Source organism: Zonotrichia albicollis, chromosome 3 (genome assembly GCF_047830755.1).
Source record: "Zonotrichia albicollis isolate bZonAlb1 chromosome 3, bZonAlb1.hap1, whole genome shotgun sequence".
NCBI lineage: Eukaryota > Metazoa > Chordata > Aves > Passeriformes > Passerellidae > Zonotrichia > Zonotrichia albicollis.
Genome location: NC_133821.1, coordinates 48,773,268 through 48,798,647, shown reverse-complemented (window position 1 = coordinate 48,798,647; position 25,380 = coordinate 48,773,268). Strand labels below are relative to the sequence as shown.

At 38.2% G+C, this 25,380-nt stretch overlaps 2 protein-coding genes across 9 annotated transcripts in view; one reads left to right on the top strand and one right to left on the bottom strand.

Annotated features, from left to right (window-relative positions):
- PACRG (parkin coregulated) overlaps positions 1-16,804 on the bottom strand; it is a 211,668-nt gene extending 194,864 nt beyond the window's left edge. For 2 of the 8 annotated variants that reach the window (XM_074537372.1, XM_074537370.1), the window contains exon 1: positions 16,009-16,335. In XM_074537372.1, coding sequence (XP_074393473.1) covers positions 16,009-16,215 — 207 coding nt within the window. In that variant the 5' untranslated portion in view covers positions 16,216-16,335. Of the gene's footprint in view, positions 1-16,008; positions 16,337-16,427 lie in introns of those variants that run through there. The other 6 variants (XM_005486486.4, XM_005486487.4, XM_014266684.3 and 3 more) reach the window with 6 other exon arrangements.
- The window catches only part of PRKN (parkin RBR E3 ubiquitin protein ligase), a 678,920-nt gene continuing 670,291 nt past the window's right edge, over positions 16,752-25,380 (top strand). Inside the window, exon 1 of the mRNA XM_014266682.3 lies at positions 16,752-16,999. Within this exon, the coding sequence (XP_014122157.1) occupies positions 16,840-16,999 (160 nt within the window). The 5' untranslated portion in view covers positions 16,752-16,839. The remainder of the gene's footprint in view (positions 17,000-25,380) is intronic.

Sequence of the window (25,380 nt, the reverse complement as noted above, 5' to 3'; positions counted from 1 at the left end):
TGTGAGTTGGTATTCAAGAATAAGGTCACAATTCAGACTATCCAGTACAAGAAAGACATTGATATATCGAAACAAGGCTGGTGAAGGCCACCAGTATGAAGAGAGAACTGGAATACATGACACAGGAGGAGAAGGTGAGAGAAACTGTTCAGCCTTAAGAAGAGGAATCTGAACAGCAATCTCATTGCTGCCTTCAGTTGCAAGCATGAGAGCACAGTAGATATGAGCCAAACTCTTTGCAGTGTTGCATAACAAAACAAAAAGAAGAGGCAATGCTCACAAATTGCAATAAAGGAAATTCTGACTTGACTGTAGAAAAATCTTTTTTCCGAATGAAAAGTCATTGGAAGGATACATAAACACGATTTACAATCTCCATCCTTAAAGAAAACCAAAACCCAGCTGGACAAAGTCCTGAGCATCCCAATATAATCTCACGGTAATCTGAAAGTAAATCACAATTTTTAACTACATGACAAACAAAGTGTAAATGCCCAGGCTTCAAAAATCCTCTTAGTCTTAATGTTTTGTCCAGCATTTTATTTTTGGGAAAGATGATCAAATAAATCATTAAAAAGGCACAACTAAACAACATACTCTCCTACAGAACTTGACTTCTATGCCAAGAACCTAAATCAGGGCAGTCAGGCTTTCAAACTTGGTAACAGCTTTCAGAGTGCATTAGTCTTGCTTGCGAACAATTTCCTCTCTGGCACAGCTCAGAGGAAGATATCCATGCTTACTTCATTAAACCTATCAGCAGTGTTTGACACTGAAGATCCCCATGTGCTGCTGACTTGCCTGGGAGACTGGCAGAAATGAGTCAGTCACCCTGAACTGCATAGGTCAACTCCCATCAGTCAGATTTCGAGACAATTCTGATGGGTGGTTTCTTTCCAGCCCTGAAAACTTCTATTTGTGTGATGCTACAAAGACTGTTCTACCTCTTGTTTCATTTAACACAAAACTTTATGAGAAGTCTTGAGACAGCAGATTTCTTCAGTGGGAACTGAAGCTATCAGATTCCTTATTTTATTTCATTCCTGCAAACACAGAGGGACTTGAGAAAAAAAAATTAAAAAAAGGGATGCATCTAAAAATACAAAAAACCCAGCCTGGAATGAATGAAAGAAAGGTGAGGTACAGTGTGGAAAAGACAAAAGACGTTGAGGACCAATAACTGCTGTGAGGTTTGATGAGGTACTTGTCTACGTCTTAGTTGAGTCTGTGCTACAAAGGAGCACTTTATCAGGAAGACGGGTACAGTCGCAATGCAAGACTGAGAAGTGGCCAAAACAATCACTCAGGCCCTCCTGCTTCTTCAGGCAGCATCACTGCACAAACAGTGCTGTCAGCCATCCATACACCTGCACTGCCACCATCTTTGTCTTCCTGTTTTCCAGCTGTACATTGATGTTATTATCTACATGTTCATTTTCAAACTTTTATGCAAGCAACTGCAGCTAAGATTGACAGACTCAAAAAATTCCTTCTCAAGATTTTTATATTATACTTCAGAAATCTGGAGTTTAAAGGATAAGCATATTTATTGTAGGACAACTAAACAGAAGTTCTTCTTAGCAAGATTATTTAAATATCACAAAAAAAGCCCAACCTCACTTGTTAAGTGAAAATGGGAAATTTCTGTCTTTTTTACATTCCATTAAGATTTAAGCGTACCAATTCTGAAAATATCAAAACTTCTCTTTCTCAAGTCCTAAGCAAAAGTATGATTTTTTATTAAGGTTAAAAAGTTAAATTTTGATAGCTGAATTCTGGTTGTAGCATGTATACAGTAAATCACACTCTTTTCAGAAAAAATCCCAGTATACATAGAGGGCTTTTAACAAAACAAAAAAACCCCAACAAACTACTGATACTTATTTCACCTTCTATACTCTTAACAGAGAACGTTCTCAGACACCAGTTTCTTTTCAATTTTTGGTATTTACAGAAGGCATACCTAGTCATTAAAGAGCAACATTTTAATGTAGGCTGAGAATCTAATTATAACAGTAATAAAAATAAAATATATTCTGAGCAGATAAATATTGGATACTTAATTTAAGTCCCAGTCTATTAACTGAACTCACAATCACTAAATAATTTTTTTCACAAAAATACAAAATAGATCTTTTTCAATTTATTATCCCATAATAGCATCTTAACTCTGTAATTCATGCCATTTTATTTCTAAAACAAAATTAACAAATGATAACTTTCCATAAAATGCCTACACTTGAAAGAATTCATTTTATTATCCTTCTCAAACTACAGATGATGAATAAGAGAAATGAATTGCTATTTTCATGGTATTAATTATTCTTCACTCACATAAGGAGCAAACTCACGTGAAACTCATATGTTCACTCATAAAAACCATAAATTACAAAGCCCATTTTATATTACTGAGGATTGCTAAAATTATTTTGGTCTTTTTCTCACATGGGAGCACAGATATTTGCCTTATACAAAGCAATTGTTCCCTCTATCTGCCTTTTATCCAGCACTTAATTCTATTTTAAGAACTTATTGCCTCAAGGCCATTTTTCATTCATACTACACAAATATTTTATATAACAAAACCTTGGATGTACATTACCATGCTTAGACTTACTGGTAACTTTGGAGCTGGAATCTTTGCAAACTAGAAGAGTTACTATGATTACCCTTCCTGTGTTTTAACTGTCTATCAGAAAACATTTAGTAAAATTTGAGAATTGTTTCTTAAATGCTTTACCTTTTCACTAAATTCATGTTTCTATAACATTAAAATCAGGAGGTTCGACAATGGGACCTACTAAACAACAATATACTTCCTGGTTAACTGCAAAACTTAGTGACAGATTCTTGAGCCCTTAGTGATATGTGATTACTCCTATAGGCTAAACATGGCAACCAATGAGGAAGTGAGAGGTTTCTCCTCTGCCATTATTTGATTACATGATCTTCTGCTTACCAGTGAAGTTTGAAAAGGATCTGCTTCACATACTCTGATTCTACAAGAAATTCTGTTGTGTGCTGCTGAGCCCCCTGCCATCAACTTCTCTGGTACCAGTCGATTCACTGGAAAAGCACCAAAGTCACCAATGGTCTTGTAGTTCCAACACTGAAGTCCAGGCTCCGAGAGAGACTGTTCATCTTCACAATGAAATTGTGTAACTCAGTTATTAAGTTTTCATCTTCAAGAAATAGCTTCTGACTGAAAGCAACTCAGTAGTTTTCTTGATTGCCTGATTCATTTGTGATATTGCCATTTATTTTCTTTGTAATTTCACCCTTTTTCATGGTGAATAAGTATGCACACCCTATCTAAAACACCTTCACGAGGAAACAAGGGTTACACATCCATGTTGTGTGTGCATTTGCCTGCCTTCACTCCTAAAGATGTGCATCTGTTGGTCATTTTAAACTGCACTTGAGGAAATGGCAGTTCCGCACATGAACAGCCGACTTCATGTATTTTGGAAATAATGGAGAACAGACAAGGGTGACCCAAACAAGAGGCTTGTTTGTCATGTTACTAGACACCAAATACTGTATTAAAAAGCAAAAGAAGTTTAATTTTTATACTAATTAACCAGGAAAAAAACCCCAAAACACCAAAACATAACCCTGCAGAAAACAGACTTTGCTAGTTTGAATAATTGGCACCTAGTGCAGTAGCTTATTTTCACTTTGAGGGTGTTTTTCATATAGCAGCATAATCTTTTGTGGTTAGGCTACAAATTGCAAGTGGCTCTAGAGAGTCCTTCTGAAAACACAAGAACCATGACAATATTTATGAAGATCTCCCTTAAAAACACACCTTATTTCCTTTCTTTGGAAAAACACAATCCAAAATGATAGTTTTGATCAGACGGTTTACAACTTGCAAGAAAACAAGACACAATAACAGCTTCTTAATGGATACCTTGTGAACTACACTGTCTTACAGTATGTCTATGGGACCCTGAAGTAAAGTTAATATACATATAAAGCAGTCAGGCAGGGATCAAGAAAACAGGGAAAATGACTGGAAAAACAAAGTATATAAAGAAACTTAAAGTATAAAGAAATCTAAGCATAAAGAAACCTATAAATATAGGCTAAAGAAGACAGTATACTACAGAGGATTACGGAATCCCTTCATATAATGAACATATTACATTAGGCAGAATGCCCACTTGGTAATAACCAATATTTACATTACAGCATTTTCTACATGCTTAATGGAAAGCTTTCAGCCCATTGAGTTACCCAGAGCACAAACCCACGATTGGTTTGAACACTAGCCCCCAATGTCAGGGTAAATTCAAAGAGCCTAAATTAGGCTTTAAGGTCGGGCTCCTCCATTGTTGGTGAAGAGAATGAGACACTTCAGCATGTTTAGGTGCTGACAGATATGCTGAATACCTACACAACCCTGAATATAGGGATGCAGGTGAATTTCCATTCCTCTTTGGAGTTCAGACACTTGAATCAAGACTATAAAAGCAATGCATCAGACTACTGTAAATGCAGACTTTGAAATTATTTTCTGAAGACTGAAACCTGCTTTCAGCAAGGTCCCCTTAAATAATATTGTCTTCTTTTGCATATTTATCTAGGAGTTAGAAAAAGGCGATGATTTTGTTAATTTCTGTGTTAAGAGCACAGTGAAGGCTTCAAATAAACTCCTGACACAAGGGAGACTACCTCCAGCCCACTGGGAAGAGTGTTCAGTTAGGAGTCAGCTGATCTGCATTCAGTCTAAGTATGAACTCTAAACTGTGACTTCAGGCAGGAAAAGGTCATATGAGTATCTCAGCTAAAGGAGCTCTCAGAGGAACGATTTCGGCAATCAGAACAAACATTTTGCTCAGAAATGCTTAGCCTTGTCATTGACTAAACATTTGTGCCAAACACCCTTAGGCAAGATTTTTTAATCGATCTTTGAAGAGATTAACTAAAAACTGAAGAATATTTAATTCTATAAAGGAACAAGAACTCAAAGTGTCCCACTTGCCAGAAGCAAAAGAACAAATATGACAAAATGAGAATATTTACCTAGATACTACCAAACAGTGACATGATAAAGAACAATTAAACAAATATCAAATGGAGGGAAGAAATTTAGTGTTAACTGATTTGTTAATGGCAATTATGTAATTAGCTCTACAAATATATTTTAACATTTCCACCCAATATGCACTTTGTTATTACTGTCTAACGTAATATTGTACAATAAAGGCAGAATTGTTCTATTATTAGTAAAGGGTCGTTTCTTTTCTCACTTAAGCTGATAAATATTTCAATTCTATCTGAGAAAAGGAAAAATAACAATCCAAGCAAAACCAAATATGGTAAAACCCAGTAATTTCTTCAATAAAATTTACACCCAAAGGTCTAAACACTTTATACTATTGACAGGCACAGCATTGTCAATAGCTGGCACTCAGTTAACATTTCTATTATAAAGGTTCTTTTGTCAGATAGCATCAGACAGAAGAGTTTGTGAAGTCACCTGCAATCTTAAATGCACAACTCATTGATTTCTTATTGATACACTGGAACATACTTTACTTTTTAGAATTAAAGTGACAGATGTTACACAATTTTAGTGCACTGTCTATGAATTCTTCATACTAGATGAACAACTGGATGACTAAAAGCCTTCAGAAGCTATCAAACACAATCTTAAAACTTGATTATTGTCCTGAATCATAATATTGTACTACATCTTGAACATGTACAAAGGCATACTAGAGGCTCATAAAATAATCATGACTTAAACAGATTTTAAGTAGAGGGCAGAAGCATACTAATTTTTTGGGGGGGGGAATTTTAGGGATAGGATGTTTCTCTAAGTATTTTTTTTTACTCTACAATATTCGCACAGTGAAATTTGACTAAAGTGTGATAAATTCATACAGGTATGAACTGCAAATTTCTAACAGCCTTGCATTGGATAAGTTAAGCATTGGCATAATTTAGAGCTACAGCAGACTCCAACACCACTATTACCTTTAGGTTGCTTTACTTTCTAAAAAAAACCCAACATATCTCCCAGCTCAACCAGAGGTTACACATTATATACAGAAATCACTTTCTGAGTTTGATAGACTGCATTACACAGGAGATGAAATCAAGTTCTAGTAATTGTTCCTCTGATCTTTAACTATTAATATAAAACCTTATGAATTAAATGAAGGACACACAAATTAGAGGGGCATGAGATAGTTAGTAAAACACTGTATAAAAATATAAAAAAATCAGGTAATACACATATACTTCCCATGAAAAATATTTCCCAGTCATGCCTTACAATTTAAAATTATAATAAGCTCATTCCTATGAGATATTTTTTTTGGTCCAGTAGAAATTATCATATGGGATATTCTAATAAGGTCTTGGTATAAGCTTTATGTTCTCCAGAAGTTTTATTTCTATGCGGAGCTGCCCTCCCCCCAAATACCCAGCTGAACATTACTGCAAGAGAAATCCTGTGATATAAAAAAGACATCATCTGGAGGAGAAGTAAATAAAGCCAGAGAAAAGGTGAGCACAAATAGCAGATGAGTGCAGGAAGAGCGAGATCAACAGATCTACTTTGAGAAGTAAGAATGTAAGTTTTCAACTTCTGTGGGGGAAAAAAAAAAAAGTTTATCAAATCCTGGCTACAATGTCAGTCAAAGTATGCATGCACCTTTTCCTAAACAGCTTTATCTGAAAAGATATCCAATACAAAACAATAATGCGACATTAAAACATCATCAATAGGACAGTAAAATAAGCCAGGGAATAATTTATTTTTCCAAAAATTTAAATGGAGACCACCAGTCTTTTCTAGTAAGTATATAATTATTAGCCTTGAGACAGAAAACTTCAATCATTAGGTATGTCCCCTAATTCTATGCACCAAGACTTATCAGGAAAGAAAACTAAATCCAAAGCTTTCCGATTTTTTAGAAGACCTCTTAAATACTGTTTTAAAAAGGGGTCTGTGATGGTCATGTTCAGTGGAGCATCCAGGAGTAGGAGAACGCACAGGGGCACATACCAGCCTCAAATGCATGATTTTGCACAATCACAGTCTTGCACAGATCCTTGCACCCCAACTCTTTAGCCAGGATGTTCCCTGCCCACAAGCCCTTGCAGTTCTCCTTCCATGGGGCTCTCCTCACTTCCTTAGGTGAAAAAAGCAAGATAAAAATTCAGGAGCTAACATTTCATTCCATAAATCATGGACTTCATAATACAGCTATGTAAGATTTTTCATTAAGACAAATCTTACATAGAAATAACAGAAGAGAATTCCTATCTAACAATTACTGAAAGAATGAAAACTCTGCTAAACGTCGAAGACCCAATACCTACAGATATTTTCAAGAACACCTAGTAAGTCCAAACAAGTTATGCAGTAGTTGTTTGATGAGATGAGTTGATGAGAGTAGATGTGATGCAGAGCAAGACAAAAATTATTAAAAAACACTCATGTGATGATAGCAAACCAATGGATATCCTACATACCTAAGATGAGCAAGAAAACACCGTACCCTCTGGATTTAGGTCAGTTTTTTGTGTAGAATACTGTGTATTGCCTACTAACCACACAAAGCATTCTCATTAATATGCTTCTGACCAATACAGTAGCATCACCATCTTATTGCAGGGGTTCCATACTATTTCTTTATTGTAAAGGTTCCACACCTTCTTGGTGTTTCTTGTGGGCAGGTCTCAGAGCAGTGACTCTTTCCTCTTCACAAAGCAGCGAACTGACTCCAGTTCCTTCTCAACAGCCAACCCATTCTTTTATAGCACTCTTCTTCTCATTGGTTACAGCTGTGGCCTGATAAAGTCAGGCCTGTTCCCAATCTTTGATTATTGGCCCAGCTGCAACTCTTTAGTGATAAGGTTACGGTCTACACTATCTTTATTTTCTTATATTCAATCTCCCTACACAGTAGGCCTCAAACAACTTTCAAGATGTGTTCTGCCTTCAGGTGGTGGTTACAAAAAAAGTTAGTAGTATGCCATGCTTCCTCCAAGAGTTTTCATTGCACAGATATTTCTATGAGGTATTTTATGTTTTAACTTGGTCACGTTGTGCAAAATTTTTGTACTTACTGTAGTGTACATCTGCTTAAAAAGTCTTTCACTACACAAAAAATCACAACAACCAACAACCAAACCCCACCAAACAAAGCTAGTCTGGATCCTAGTCAAGTTAGTGACATACTCCTATTATGAAACTGAAAATAAATCAATATTTACTCTTGCTCTCAAGGTCTTGGCCTCAGCCCTTACAGAAAGATGGGTGAACAGTAATTTTCTAAAAAGAAAAATCTTACATTAAAAGAGACCATCAGAAATGTATGAAAAGCTAAATTATATATTTATCATCCTATTATAATTAAGGCAGGCTTTATTATCACATCAGAATCTTGTTTTTTTCAGGCAAGAGGCCCAACAGAAATTTCACAGAAAGTCTGACTAGAATTAAATTGCTCTCATGAGCAATTCTCTTATTTGCAGGCATCCCCTCAACTTGCACTCATAAAAGTCCAAAAATTGCAACTATAAGAAACATTATATTTGTAATGTATCTACAGAATCAGAGTGCAGCTATTAAACACAAGATTCCATAATTTAGCCTTCAGCACATTGTGACCCCATGAAGGGATTTATAATTTTATCTTATCTGACATGTATTTTATCTAAGAAAAGAAGTCATCAGAGCTCAGTAAATTTTCCAGCAAAAACTATTTAACTATGGTAGAAAATGAAAATCTATGCCAAACTGCTTATTTGGTTTCAAGCGTATAGAAGAATCAGCTACTGCTACGAGGAACCAGTCAGTCTTTCACAGAAGTTTGTCTATGACACTATCTATCTAGAAATTTTATCAATGTACCAGTAGTATGGCTAGCTACAATTTTGTTACCCTTCATAATACTTTTTATTTCAAAATAGGAAAACATCGTGAAAAAAGTAAAACCTTTCTGACCCCTAAGAGTCTTATCAGGTAATTTCAGTTAAACATGTACTAAGCAAAAATATTACCTGAAGTATCAGTTACAAAAAGAAGGAAAAATTTCATTTCCATGGTACAGACTCCAGCACACTCTGCCTGTAAAGTTTGGGAACACAGCCACAGGAAAAGTCATACTCTGTTAGCGATCACCTAGGTCCCTGCTTTAGGGAGTCACATTCAGATCGTTTTCTGTTTCCCCACTCCTTTTCCTAATGCACATGCCACTGAGCTACATCTCCTGTCTCCTTCACCCACTTAAAGCTTCTAGTGTTATTTAAGTTTTAGCAGTGACAAGAGGAGAATGTGAGACAAGGGACAGCATCCAGAAGCTGACAGCTACACACATGGCCAGCTGCTCCAATTCCTTGAAGCATTCATTGCATGCTTGGCAGCAGCCTTCCCTGCACACTTGCAGCAGACTGCATAAAAAGGATTAGCTGTAGCTGAAATAATCTAATAAGCATGTGTTGCTGCTACCCAAACACTGATGCAGGCTTGCTCAAGTGTATTTGGGAAGCCAGCCTGAAGTTTATGATGTAGTTCACTGTTATAACTGGAACAATATGGTGTTATAAGGTTTTTCTGAGGGACAGAAGGGAGATGTGTTTATTACCCCCTTCACATAGTGAGAAAAGCAGCGGATTTATTAAAGCAAAAACCTTCAAATGCCTTTTTTCTTCTCCAAATAGAAGGTAAATTAGCCATCACTAATTTGTCTGACCTTAGCATCAGCAAAGCCATGGAGTGACCACAATCAACCATAATATGTAAGATGTAGAATCACGGGAAAATTCAGGTGGAAAATTACTCCAAGAAGTCTCCAATTCAATCTCTTTCTCCAAGCATGGTTATCTCAGAATAGGTTGCTTAGGGCTTTTTTCCATTTGAGTCTTGAAAATCTCCAAGAAGACTGCACCGCTCTGGAAAATCTGACGCACTGCTTGACAATCCTCATTGTGAAAAACCTTTTCACCATCAGGAACACCTAATTTCAACACATGTCTTGTCCTCCCATCACTGGAGAGAACAGACTGGCATTTTCTTCCTGACAGCTTTCTTACAGCAATTGGGTCACTAGGTGTGTTAAGACCCAATACCATGAGATATCCTGGTAGCGTTCTCTTTTCCAGGCTGAAATACTTTTCCCCTCAGCCTCTCTTCCTGCAACATGAACTCCAGAACCCTGCCTTGATGGTTCTTCACTCAAATTGCTTCAAGTAGCATTCTAGAGCATTCCCAGTCAGCTAACAGGGAGAAGACTAAGACAAAGGCTGAAGCCTACACAGAATACAGGATTTTTCTTGAATGAAATTGAAGACAACAAGTTAAAAGAAAGAATATGTACATGCATGTCCATTTCTTTGGAAACTCTTCTGGAGACACAGTGCTGAGAAGGGTATATGGTAGATGCAGTCTAACTCATCTCTTTCACATTTTCAATTGGTTGGCTCCAGAGGCGTACTCAGCTGCACGTAGGAAATGCTGACTTTAGATAATTCCCTACACAGCAAGCTGACAGCTTAAAATAATGTTTGGAGACTATTCTTATTAGCTACAGTTTAATAATTTGTTCAAAATTGCTACATTTACAGTAAAAAAATTTTGGAACTGAAAAATGCTGTCTTCATTCAGAGAAACAACAGATGAAGATACCCATACACTCAGAGCACTGGAGGATTTTAACTTGTATGAAATCTGTAAACAGTTTGCAAACTTTAAAATAGTTTAATTCCTATGCAAGAATTGTCAGAATTTGACATCTCCACAATAATTTCCAGTTAGAATATTTTATTCATTCATTCATTAAAAAGTACTTAGTAGAGGAGTTTTGAAAAAGCACTGCTAAAATGTTTTAAAACCAATTTACTTTTACCTTCTCTAAATGTGAAACTTAAAACCTCCCAAGGTCGTTTTCCATGTAAAATATCATGAATAACATGAAGTGATTTAAGACAAGAATTATCGATCAAACCACAAAACAGAGCCTAACTGATAACTTACTTATTAACTATTTTAAGTCATATGACTGAATTAGAAGAGAAGATGAGATTCAAATGTGTAACAAATTTTCATAAACGAAGCAGCATGATTTCTTAATGATTTCGGTAAGAAACTGATCTTTTCATCCTCACTGCAACTATGAACAATACCAACCTTTGACCACATTCACAAAAGTAAAGTGCTGACTTTAAGGTACTTTAAAATAAGAGCAGTATGATTAAGTCATCTAGGTTATGGCTGAAAACATAATATGAAATAGAAGCCTTCTGAGGAAATTATGGTCTTAAGCATGCGTATTTTTTCTGTATATTCTGCTTTTACATTATACTATCAAAGAGGTCATTACAGTAAATATGAGCATGGAATTGGAAAGGAATCTAACCTTATGAGGGGAAATAAAAACCTCCTTGTGTTGGAGCTTTTCATGTTTGAACTTAATCAAACTGAAGTGCCTCATCAATCCAGAGGGATGACTGTGTACTGGCACAAACGAGAAGATACAAACAGGCAGCAGACGCAGGCAGGGCTGTAGCAATGACAACTTTTGTGAGCTTATACTGTTATAAGTTCACATATAAGTCTATGTCAAGTCTATTAAAATGCTATTAAAGATAAAAAAAAAAAAAAAGTTGAGCTGCTTTTAATCAAGGTTTAACCAGGGCCCCTGTCCAGTTCACTGCAAAGCCATACAAAAGTTCATATTGCACAAAGAATAAATGTTCAGGGATGACAGCAACACCTTTCAATTATGCTGCAAGTTTATGCTGCTGTAATTGCTTACAGCAATTGTGGAATTACCCTGCTAGAACTTGGTGTCATACTGGTTTTAAGTGAATTAAGACTGCAATGTTGCCAAGAGGGTACATTCCCCAACACACAGCTTGTGCTGACACTCTCCTGCTTCCGTTCTCATTGCATATATTAACTCTTTAAGAGCTGTAACAGCTGATCCAATTTACTCTATATTTACAAGAAAAAACAATATCAGTGCAAAAGGAAAGACAGAAGCATGCAGTCAGGACAGGGAGAAGGGCAAAACAGATGAGCCTTGTTAAAGCAGAAGCCTTGCTCGTCTCAATCCCACAGACAGCAGTTCAACACTGTGAGGTTTAACAGGCTGGAGTATTTTCAGCAGGATCAGTTCTCTGAGCATTCAACATTGTACAAATGAGGACACAACAACGGGCAGCAGCACTAAACAGCCTGAGAGAGGAAGAAGATAGGACTGCCTTCCAGAGTACTGACAGTTTAAATTGTCTCACAGTGTTCACTGAAGTGTACTTGTAGATTGTACACAATTGCTATTGTTAAACTGGAGAAGTTACTCCAAGACAGATGTACTACTTCTCAATATATATTTATCAAAACACTCCTTTAACTTGACATCTATATGCCCCAAAACACACTGCTTTTTCCAATAAATTAGCTGTTATAATCAAAAGACACAACCTCTTTCTCCTATTCTTTCCTATAGCCTCAAAATCAAATCAGAAACTTCGATTGCTACAAGGTAAAAAACAAAAGTAGTCTTGGTTACGCAGTGTGGATGAATATAAATATAGTGACAAATCACAAATCTCAGAACATAAACAAATCACATCATGGTTAAAATGAAACTTTTGCTATGAGTTATCAGCAAATGGTAAGGGTAAGAAAGCCCTTTACAACACACATTATTGAAAATGGCTTGAGAGAAGTTTTTAAAGTACAAAGATTTAGAACTCGTCCCCGTACATACAGACTGCAGACTCCTAAATGCAGAACAAAAGAGTGAAAATCCAGAGCTGCAATACAAATAATGATTTTTCTGCTTAAGAGCAATTATCCCTTTTTCAGGAGATGAAAGCTGTGCCCTATACATAGCTAAGACTCTCTAAGGCTGAATAGCTGCTTTGGTTTTAGAAATCCAGCAATAATTTTTAGCATCCCTTCCTTTCTAGGGCCATCTAGTAAACGCTCTCATTCTATCCCTGTGGCCTGTTCCTGAAGGCAAATTCTGACTGATGTCATGGAACATATGAATGTAATAGTAATCTTGTAAAATTGGGAGATAGATAGGAATTATCTTTCTACTGTTTCCTTTAAGTACTAAAATGAATTCTGTCCTTGAAAAAATGCTTTTACCACTGGCGCATTACAGAAAAGTGGGACACTTTATTCTGTTCTCTTTCATTGCAGAAAATAGGAAAATATCATCTAGAGAGGATCAGAAGTGAACTGAGATATCTTCCTGCTGTCCTCATTCACATTCAGACACTTCTATACTGGCCAGTCTATACATTAATTTTTAATTGTATTCCTAATTCTACATGCAGTACCTCTGAAGTAAGAGCACGTAACATGCTTGATTCCACTGGAGGACAAAACAATTAAAATGTAAATGTAGCTTGTTATTATAGAAGACCTTTATTGAACCTTGCTTTTAAAGTAAATGGCTATATAAATTTACAGTTTTGGAATAACTTAAACCCTTTATTCCGTTCAGGAACATTTTTATTCAGGTGAATATTTAAGCATTGCATTCCACTAAGTGAGTTTTGGATTTAGTGAGAGCTGAAAAAAGTCTTAAATACTGTATCTACTTAATTTCTGCACTTACTACTGACTATGAAAGTAGACTTTATTCAGAAACATTCACGAAAAACAGCTTAGTAAAACACTCTTTGCCCAAGCAACATAAAAGAATTCTGGAACACTTACTACAATATTTACAGTCATATATGCATAACTGTAATCTGTTAAGACTCTACACTAAGAGTTTAAGACTAACTACATGCTTGCACCAAAGGCTATTAATCAATACCTCATTGTTTGACCTGGAGATGCCAAACACGTTTAACCCTGTGCCTTATCACGCTGTTAACAAAAAGAATTACCATGTTGTAACCAGATATTCCTGCTGTGCTTTCAACCCTCCAGCCAGCTCCCAAGCCTTCCATGAGAACTTCATCAAAGATGTCAACCTCTGACGAGCGAGTACTTAATAAATCTAAAGCTCCAATTAAAAGGTAGTTGGAAAAGTAAAAAGGAAGTCCCACTTCTGCACAGACAGCGAGGCAGTGAGATATTCCTTTTTTTGCACACCAACTGGAGAATATTCTGGCAGCTGCCTGACTGCAGATGGGGCTTTTTCAAAACATAGCCCTGGCACTATGAATCTCCCAAGACCACTAAGAGTTTCAGAGCTTCCAACCCAGTTATGAGTAGAACGTATGCAGCAGGTCAGAACACTGTAAACCTGAGCTCTGAAAGGCTGAGAGGGCAAGCAAGGGGGCAGACAAGCAGGGCAGAAATGAAACAGGTAGCTCAGAGAGGTCAGGCAATCCCTGATGTTGGGAGGTTTCACAGTTTAGCTACGAAAAACCATCATTGACCTGATCTGGGTGCTGGTGACAGGGCCACTTCAAGTGGGAAGTTGGGTTAGATGATTTCCAGATGTCCATGCCAAAAAGAATAATTTCTGTTATTCTGTGAGTAGCTGCAAAGGCAGCAGATTTACCTGTATGCAGTTGCTTAATGGCAGTATCACATGATTTAATGGTCTGTTCATGTTCAGGAAGTTAGAAATGCAGCCATAAAAGTTAATATTCTATAAATATTTAAAAGCAAACCTGAATTCTGATTAAACTCATAGTTAGTTATTTTCACAAGTCACAGCTCCTTTTTTAAAATTAAATATGTATTTCTCAAACTCTACTGAAATGGCTGATTCTTCTAGACAAAATTGTCTTTTACATATCTAGGTGTAAACAACCAAATATCCATTACTTGAATTTTTTTCAGAGAACAGGAAACATATTTTAAAAATTAATCCTAAAGGTTGCTGAAGTATTACAGCTCATTCCATGCATTGCTAGAATAAAAACAAACAAATCAATCAATCTTCTTTAAAACAAAGGGATTATTTGGTTGTGTTCACCTTGTTGTTTTCTAAGTAAGGTGAAATATCTTGAAGTTTTACTAATTAGGAGAAAGTTTTTCAAGTACGTAACTTTTACTCTATTAAAATTTCTTTAAAGACATGCTTGTTTGGGTTTTTAAGAGGATGATCCTGCAGATAAGAGAGACTGCACCAGAAAGACCACTTCAGCAAATTAGAGGGAAATAATGTATTTCATAACAGCTGTCAGAATACTCTACAGATTTAAAAAAACCCTTGAGGACTCAAGCCTTTGCTAACACCTTGAACTATGTCCAAATGAACAACACAATCCAGGAGTTTAGGCAGAGACCTATGGTAATATTACCTCATCCACTCACATGTTGAACATCTGTACTCTGTACTAGTTGAAGCTTTTTAACTCCTCAATTCTGATAAAGGTACACAAATAAAACAGTATAAAGAGATTTGAAGGGCCTTTATACTACTATTTTAACTCCCAAGCCTCCAAGTTCATTCATTAGAAATTGTAACTGTTACTTGTTGGATCAATTTCTCTTTGAACTGCAAGTTGGAGAACTAATGTTTGTTCGTTTAGTATTCTCCTAGATAGTGTGGAAGCTTTTCATTATTTTCCAAGCTTGCTTAAAAAAATCTATTAATCTATTTTACAGATCTCCTATGTGACCATCCTATGTGACATTCACATCAATTTCATACACTATGCCAGTGTACTAAAACTTTTGAGAAATACTGCACTACCACTTGACAGCATTTTGTTAAGTGGGAGGCAGTAAGCCCCACACACAATTCCATAAAAGCTGTCAGTTTAACAGGCTGTGCGCTGCCAATACAAAACCATACAAAAAAACCCTAAAAATAAAAAAAAAAACCAACTTGTGGCATCAAATTAAAGGGCTTGGCGAAAGCATCGCAACTCTCACAGGCACAGAGTTACCTTGCAGTAATACTTCTGCAAAACCTGAGGGTAATTTCAGCAACCAGCAAACTCCAGATAAGGTATTAGCAACTTGCACACCTGCCTGACATGTTTTATCCACAGCTCTAACTTGCTACGCCTCTTGGACAAGTTGAGTTAATTACTATCACTCTATGCTAGCAGCAAACATACCACGCTGTTTTTCATCATGGCTTTAATACTGAAACCCTCGCAGGGCTGTTGCTTGTCGTGCTGCTTGTCCTTCTTCTCCCGCTTCTGGGGCCGCCTGTCACCGGCGGGTTTTGAGGGGCCCGGACGTCCCTCCTCCATTACCATTTCCCCACCGGCGCCCACGACGGACCAGATGCAAATAACGGACTGGAAAAAACAAGGGAACATCAGCGCCCCGTGCCCGGCGAGTTAGGGCAGGCAGCAGGTGCAGCCTCGCTCCCTCCACTCCACATCCAGCGACCCCCTCACACAGCCGTCCTCCGCCTTCCCTGCCCCTCACAGACCCCCTCTGCCTGCCCCTCGCCCCTGCACCAACTCCCTTTCTGCATCACCACCCCAGCTCGTCCCCCCCTCCGCCGTGTCCAGCCCCTCATCGCCACCTGATGTCCTGGTCCCCCGGGGAGTCCTCGCCCCCGCCCGCCCTCCCGCCCGCCGTTGCCTCCCCTGCGCTCCGGCCCTGCGGGTCCCTCTCGGGCTCCGTTGGGCACCTGCCGCCACGCGCGGTCTCCCGGCCACGCCGCCGTCGCCAGGCAACGCGTCAACAACCCGCCGGGGAAGCGGGACGGGAATCAGAAATAACCCCGTCGGCACCGCCCGGTCCCGCACAGCTCTACCTACCCCCGGTGCACCGTACACCGGGGCGGCGGACAGCAATTAACGAGAAAGTCATTAGCGGTGCGTGGGGAAAATGTGAGGCGATGACGTGCGAAGAGCCGGTGCGGGTGTGAGCTGTCAAGGGACTACGCTACCCAGAGAGCCCAGCGTGCGCCTCCACCTCCCTCGCTGAGGCGCATGCGCGTTCAGGGCCGGCCCACCCTGCCCACATTCGCGCGACCCCCCCGGGCGGCTGCAGGGGAAGTGCTGGAGCGGCGGGCGTGGCCGGCACGTGCAGGCGCGCGCGTGCACGCGTCGCCACTCTCCTCCCGCGTGGCCGCGGCCGCCGCCATGATCGGTGAGTGAGCGCGGCAGGGAGCGGGGCCAGCCGGATAAGGATCCGCCCTTTCCTCCCCGCCCCTTCCCTTCCGGCCTCCGCTTTGCTGCTGCTGTGAAAGCCACTGTTGTCGCCTCTGCTGCCTTGTCTGCGGCTCTCGGGGCGGCGAGGGCTGGCTCGGCTCCCTTCGCGTCCCCTCAGTCCCCGCCCGTCCACCCCGGTGCCTCGGCAGAGCGGGGACGAGCTGGGGCTGCCCTCGGTCGGTGCCCGCTGGTTAAACCGCGGCGGGGCCGGGCCGGACCCGCCGGGGCCAAAGTCCTGAGAGGGGTCACTGCCCTCCTGTTTTACCCCCGCGGGAGAGGGGTAAAAAGTCTGGCCAGGCCTTGGGGCTGAGGGCATTTTTAAATCGCTTTTTATTCTTTCTCAGTTTATCGATTGTAAATGCTTCTCGGCAAGGTTTGTGTGATATGCGAACTTTTTTTTGGCCTTGCCAGCGTATATACGTGTTATTAGTCTGGCGTGGTACTGCTGGTGACCTGAAAAGAAGAAACTTTTGACACTTCATGGTTTTGGGAGTGTGACCCTTTGGTCCTGAGCTGCTTTCTGCTGGTGCGAAGCGTGACTCGGTTGTTTCAGCAGTGGGATCTCTTCCTTGAAAGATTAATCCATACCTGGGGAGTTCAAAATTACAGGGTCTGTTTTGTAACCTTCCTGTTACACATTTCATCTTGTTTTGACTTTCTCAGTTTTGAGAATTATTTAAAGTAAAACCTATAAAATCTAGTGGATGCACATGCATTTTACCAACTCTTTGCTGTCCTCAGGCTTCCTGTTTCATCATCAGTATTGGTGTCATAGTTGCTGCCTACTCAAGAGCTGATCAAGTTTAAAACCGTGCATTTTGTTGTGAAAATATTTATTTGTTTTAAATTGAAAATCTCAAAAGTTTCCAAGAATGCTGTGGGTCTTTCAGGCATTCATTTTTTTCCTAGCAGTGTATGATTGCAGGTGTATAGCTAATGTTCTTGAACCTTTGCTAAAGCTAAAAAGAAGCTTATATAAACAGTTGTCCAGTATTTTCATTCTGTATGCATATTAATTCAAATGATCTCTTCCTAGTTGTGGAATTTTTCTTAGAGGACTTTGTCATTTGAGCTACTTTTTTCTTATATAGTAGAGAACATTTTAAATTGAAGGCTTGGCCTAAGGAAAGCACAGGGGTCAGTATTCCAGTGTTTTTATTTTGCAATGTCATGTGCTGATCTGAGCTACTGCTGTACTATATAAAATACATGTGTTTGCAGAACTGCAGTGTGTGTTTGTTTTTGAATGCTTCAGAAAAGTAATTCGAGTGTACCTAAGGGACTGCCCATGTGGTTACAGAGCTGATGCCTCTAGCTTCACACTGAAATCTAAATATTTACTTACTGCTCATGAATATAAATGTTATATTACTGAGGAATGATAATTTTATTTTCACTGTGGCAGACGGAAACGTTTGTGAATATTGATTATGAGATGTACAGACCAATTAGTTGCAAATTTAAAAACACAGCTTTACATGAGTTGGAACCTGCCCTGGTTTAACCCCAGCTGGCAACTGAGTAGCACAGAGCCGATGGCTCACCCCCTCCTCTCCTGCCCAACAGCAGGGTGGGGAGGAGAATTGCAGGCAAAATAAGAACAGTTTAATAATTGAAACAAAGTAATAAAAATACTGATAATGCTAATGATGATGATAATAGTAATGAAGAGGAGAGAGAGGAATAAAACCCAAGAGAAACAAGGGATGCAGAATAAAATTGCTCACTGGCCAGTGCCCAGCCCATCCTCCAGACCAACTCCCACCAGTTTATCTACTGGGCATGATCTGTGGTGTGGAATATCCCTGTGGCCAGTCTGAGTCACTGTCTCCTCGCCACACTCTCCCAGCTTCTTATGCATGTCCTCACTGACAGAGTATGGAAAACTGAAAAGTCCTTGATTTGGGCTCAGCGCTATTTAGCAACAACTGAAACATCAGTGTGTTACCAACATTATTCTAATACTAAATTCGAGATGCAGTATTGTACCCACTTCTAAGTCAAATTAACTCTATCCCAGCCAAAATCATTACACCCTCCCCCACCCCCCAAAAACGAAAGAATTATCTTCAAAGTATGTGATGTGGAGACCTAGTCCAATAGCCTGCTTTGAGACTTTCTGAAAACTCTCCTCTAAACATTTGCGAGCTGTGAACGCCCTAACAAAAATTGGGGGCAGTAGGGCAAGGGTGAGATAATCATCTGCCCATTTTTTAACCTGAGTATTCAAAAGAATTTTTCTATGAAACACACGGTATATTTTCCAAAATGTTTCACATTTTCCTATCTCTAGAAGTGTCTTATGTCCTCATAAGTTAATGTCATAATATACTCGTACACATGATAATTCCTTTAATGGTTTTTTTATTTTCTATCACCTTTTTCTCTTCATTTCTCACAGGCCAGGTCATATAGACTTGTGCACGTTCAGGTTCCTTAAATGGTCATTTGAATCTGGATTGAGCTAGTTAAGTGACATAGCTTGTCATAGCTCTACTTAGGCACATGGAGCTTTGGGGAGTTGTTTGTGGTGGCTTTTTGAAGTTTATTTATCTAATTTATTTGCTTACATTGGATCAGCTGAAAACTGGTGTTAGTGGAATGGAAGTGACAACCTGCAGTTGGATTGGCTGATCTATTTCTTAGTCAGCAGCCCTGGCAATAATGTCACATTCTTTAACACCTGTTCTGGAGGGAAAAAATAAAAAGCAAAACTGATTTTGAAGGAAGATCCTGGGACAGCTTTGTGGAATTTTTCAGAAAATATCTCTCAAAAAGCAAAAAACCCAGGAGAAGGCCCTAAGCTGTTTTAAAAATGTAAAAGATAGGCACTATATAGTTAACAGTGGCAGTTCAGCATTTCTGTGGTGAGTGAGAGATGAAGGTGGTGCTAGCGACAGGTTGCGAAGGGCTTTGACAGTGAAATATGATTCATCCAGCAGTAATCAAGTTAAGGGAGAATGGGAGCCTGGGTGAAAGTTTGAGCTATCTGGATGACCAATCACTCCTCTGTGCTGCACCCTTTTTCAGCATGTTGGTAATCTACTTTCTACATAAATATTTCTCATTGGTATGAAAATAACCTTGAGGAAGCAAAATAAGAATAAACCCTTTCAGAATTTCCCTGAATATATTTATATACATGGCACTATTATAATAAAGGTACTAACATAGCAATCAAAGGAAGAATAGTTTAGAAGTTTTCTACTTAGATATTTTGATCCCATGCTGCAATTTTGAGTGTTTTTTCTTCTGTTGGCATTTTGGTGTTCTAAAGCTATGGATAGTTGGACTATAATACTGGAGTTATAGTTCAAGTTGTAGTTCATGAGTATGTGGAATAATCTGACTGATAGTTAGTTTGATTAAACAAAACCTAAACCTTGGAATATCAAAGGCTACTTGCATTTCAAATACATGACCTCTTTTGCACAGTTTGTTTTGAGCCTTTTTCCCTTCTCCTAGGGTCACTGTATTGGACTTCATGAACAGAATTGCATCATGAAACAGTGTGTGTTTTACTGGAATTATATTTTAATGATTATTTTCCTACAAAATAATTTGTTATTTTTAGTAAGTTAGTAAACAACTTGCTGGCATAGTAATAACATAGTTATATATAACATAGTTATAAAGTTAGTATTATTTGAAGTAGGATATCTTCAAAAGACAGCTGATTTTGCTAGATATACATAAGTATTCTGGATTTTGTTGTTTCTGTGAAGGGAGATGAGAAGAATTTTTGCTTGGGTTTCTTTTTGGAAGACAATTAGTAAGGGGGAGGAAAAGTGGGGTGTGTCTTTTTGTTTGGTTGGTTAATTTTTTTTTTGTAAATTTTTTTTTGGTTAATTTTTGGTTAATTATTTTTTTTTTTACTGATGGCAAAATTATAGTATTATAATATCAAGACACTGGAGACTAACTAAGCAGGGGCTAAGGATATTCTGATGCAGTGTTTTAAATTTTTCAGATAGGGCCTGACAGAAAATTGATCTGGCAGTTTCTTTAAATTATTGCCCATGCTAGGAACAGGGCTAGGACAACTAGGAAAAGGCCGCTGCTAACAAAATATGGAAATTGAGAAAAAAAATTTTGGAAAGTGTAACAGCAAACGCTACTGATTAAGAGTCATTGCCAAGATAAAGAGTGTCTTTTGTAAATGTGTTTAAAGCTAAGGACTTTGTTTTATTCTGTTGCTGTAACACTGCCTCAAGAGGTAATTTTCTTATTTGGAAACACATGTATCCCCATTTACTGAAGTAAGTTAGTTGGGCTTCCACACCCTGTATCATGGAACTCTCAGATGTATAAATGGTCAGGCTACAGGAGCAAACAAGACCCAGAATGGTGCAGGTTTTCCAAGTTGCTATATGTAGGAGAAGCCCAAGGGAGAATAAAATCATTACTGGGAAGGTTGTTACTTTGCCATACAGGTTTATGTAAAATAGATAAATTAAGTATTTTCCATCAATTTTTGGTGTTGCTATGTACTGTATATAAGTATTGTTTGACTGAAAATCAACTTCTAACACAAAATGTAGCCAGTGATATATGAAGTTTTCCATTAAAAGAAGAAAAAAAAGTAAGAAAGGGGGCAGCTAGATAGCCAGAATTCACAGAAAGCCACTACAATCTGTCTCCACTTTGGAGATAGTTTGTTGGCAATCTTTACTTATATAATTGTCTGTTGTTTCACAACCCAATTTCTTCTTTCTGAACTAGAGTGTGGGTGGGGCATCTTGCAAATGTTTGTGCTTTATAAGGACTTCTAATCATTAAGTAACTAATTTTTGATATGTTCTTTAAAATCTATAATATTCTTACAAGTTTTCAGTTTCCAAATGTAGTTCATGCCCCTCCCAGTTCTTCTGTATTTTGATCAGTGCTAAAGGAGTGGAACAATGGGTGACCTTACAAAATAAGGAAAAAAATCCATTAGGTTTATCTGATGTAGAAAAATGCATCAGTTTTCTTTTGTCTGTTTTATACTTGAGGTTGGACAAGGTAGAGAAAGAATCATTGTGCACTTTTTGAAGCAGACTGAAACCTGCCTGATTGTACTAAACTGGCTTTTAAGCAGTAGCTCTTTTGTTGCATCTCTTTTCTTAATCATCGTGTTCATGTCTACATTAGTATTGTTAAAGCTTGACCCAGGAGAAATTGTAGCATCAAAGTTGTTTTTTAAGGCATATGAAAATAACTGAAATATTTGCCATGATATTGCAAATTCTCTTAAGATGACAAGAGACAAAGAATCATTTAAGTTCTCCAGCTATCATTCAAATATTAAATTTGATGATAGCGATCTTAAGGGTAGAAATAAATGAAGAATTAATCATGAAACTGCCTTTTATTTCATGCCCTTGAGCAATAATGTACAGTGGTACCTGGTATTTGTGCTGGTAAACATGCATATTTTCTTGAACAAGGCAGTTTTATTAATGACTTCTCATTAATTCAGACAAAAGATTGCATAAATAACTTGTCACAATTATGATGCATTAAATACACATAGTAGCTTTATGTGGTGTCTTTTTTACAGTGGCTACATGCCTATAATGGATAAGCCATAAAATCATCAGCAATTTCTTCTCCATATATCACAATGCCTTCCAAAACAGTGGCACCATAAATTATGTGCTTCAGAGAAATTAACTCTAACTCTTTTCCTGTTTTTTTTTTTTTTATATCTAAGTAGTTTGAGGTTTTTTTAATGTCAGAAGCTTGCTCTTGTACTTCAGAACTGTTTGAGGCTGTCTGCAGAATATAAAACCTCTACTCATGCTAGCAATTTCAATGATGGAAATTTTAAAACTCTGATTCTAAAACTATTCAAGAGCTTTCATGATCTCTGATGATCTCTGAATTTATACTATTATATATCAGTATTTTCTTCTCCATTTACCTTTGAAAAAGGGAAAACAAGGACAATGATATACACATATCCAAAATGTATGATGGGTCATTGCCCATTAAACACGTCCAAAATAATTTGTCTGGATCCTGCAGTTTTTACCGTACCTCATGACTGTATTCCTGTTCTGATTGTTGAGGACGACTTGATTTTCTATCCTTGGCTGGTTTGAGCTAAGTTGAAATTATGAAAAGGAAGGTGGTTACCAAATGAACATTTTCAACAAGCGCCTTGATATTAATGTGTTCCCTTTTTAACCCTGATTTTGGAAATCTGACCTATGAAATTGTGTGTTTATTTTAGGAATATGTCAAAAGTTCTTTCTTTATGCATTATTTGTCCCTATAGTATAAATCTGTTGGTAAGAAAAAAAAAATATTGTGTGTGCTTTGTTTTATTCCATGGATTTTATTCTTCTTTTGACATTCCCTTATGATTTGGAGACACGGTTTGTTTTTACCTTGAAGCTCTAAGCCTAGACCCTTTGGCCAATTAAAAAAAAAAAAGAAAGGCATTAATAAGTTGATTTATTGTTTAAGAATTTCTGAAGCTGATAAAGATGAATGAAGGTCCTAATTGAGAAAAGAGCTTGTCATTACATGGCAGTTTGAAGGACAGCAAGGTTATCATGTATTAATGTGTAGAAAATAAAAGTAGAACTTTCTAGAGAGCAGTTGCTATCAAAACCTGTAGGTTGTGCTGTTTTTTGTGAAAGTGGTATGAACAATGTATTTGTTGCCACAAGAGTTGGACATCCTCCTTTGCTTTAGTTTATCTGCTGAGAGTGGGGTTTTGTGTATTATGTAAAAGTAGACTTGTGCGCTAAGCTTGCTGTTGATGACATACAAGGGCACTGGAGCAAATTCATTTACAATTGTAAATTGTTTGTGATGCATAAAAGGCACAAACAAAAAGCAAAGTTGTCTTCCCAGTAACAAAAATGTTCCTGCTTTCTTCACCACTGTTGTGATGATCAGTGTGAGTAATGTTTTGTTAAAAGTAAAACTTTTCTGTATTATGATGTATGCGGCGAGGTGTACGTGGCCAATAAGGTCAAGGTCCGGCTGGCAGAAGGCAGCGGCCAACACCCAGCTGCATAAACTGCCAGCCCCCCTCTGCGTCTGTCGGCCTCGGGCTGAGCTGGCTTGCGGACGGAACTCGCTGCCGCTTGGACGAGAGAAGGAGTCGCACACTCTCTGGGGGTGGAGTCGGTTTATTGATGAACCGCAAAAACCAACTGAGGGGCACCAACCAGGGAATGGCCCCGAGGGGAGGGAGAAGTGAGGTTTTAAAGGAAGGGGGTGTATATGGGAGGGATTTACAGGGAACCAATAGGGAAGGGTGAAAGGATGAACTTAACATAACTGACATAAGGGAGAAACCAATAGACACAAAGTAAAGGAGGGGCCCCAGGACCTCAGCCAACCACAACACCCAGAGAGATGAAGATTCTGGAAAGCTGGGAGGAGTGCGGGGTGATTGACTGGGCCCAGGGAGGAGAGAAAGTCTACATATAAGGGAAGGAGAGGGAGGAGAAATTATATAACCAAAAGGACTGACAACCCCAATGGCGGGAGTTGCCATGGGGATAACGTAACTGGCAGGGCTAAACTGGGGGAGGGCAGAACCATTTACATTAAACAGGGGGACACAATACATAAAATGGGGCAGTAATACACGAAATGGGGGAGCAATTAAATAAACTGAACGCACTACAACAGATGTAGTTTCCATACTTCCTTTTTTTTGTTTGGTGGGTTGTGTTGTTGTTGTTGTTGTTTGTTTTGGTTTTTTTCAGTGTCTTCTTGTCTGTGCTACTGTTTTCTATATCTTTTGTTTAGTATTTCTAAATGTCTTGCTCAGTGGTGAATTTCCTCTCTTACTTCACTGATTCCTTTTTTTCTAAAAATTAAATTTAACCAATAAAACTGTCTTGTGTCAGATCTAATACTTCAGATTTAATAACTTTCAGTGTATAGAGCTAAGGATATTTAACTAAATTCACAAGAATAAGAATCACAAAAAACTGAGATGAATGGGCTTTTTTAGGCCCATTGTGTAAGCTATGTCTCTAAGACATCCTTTCAATCAGAAGAAACATTTAGACCCTCAAAGTTCAAGGAATAGTGTTCAGCTGCTTTTTGTCATAATAATTTTACATGTGTATTTTCATTTTTTTCTATGTGCCAATCCAGTAACGTTTTGGTAGTGTGCTTTGATGTCATGGAAAAATTATTTTCCATTTTCTTCGAAAGGACTGTTCATGATGGAAATAAAAGTGGTTCATATTGGACATCATATTGCATCTCTGGCATATGGTTCTCTTTTCAATTTTAATTTTTTTTGATGAGCTGAAATATTTTTGGTGCATTTATGTTTACATTCTTTCCCTTTTCTGATACAGT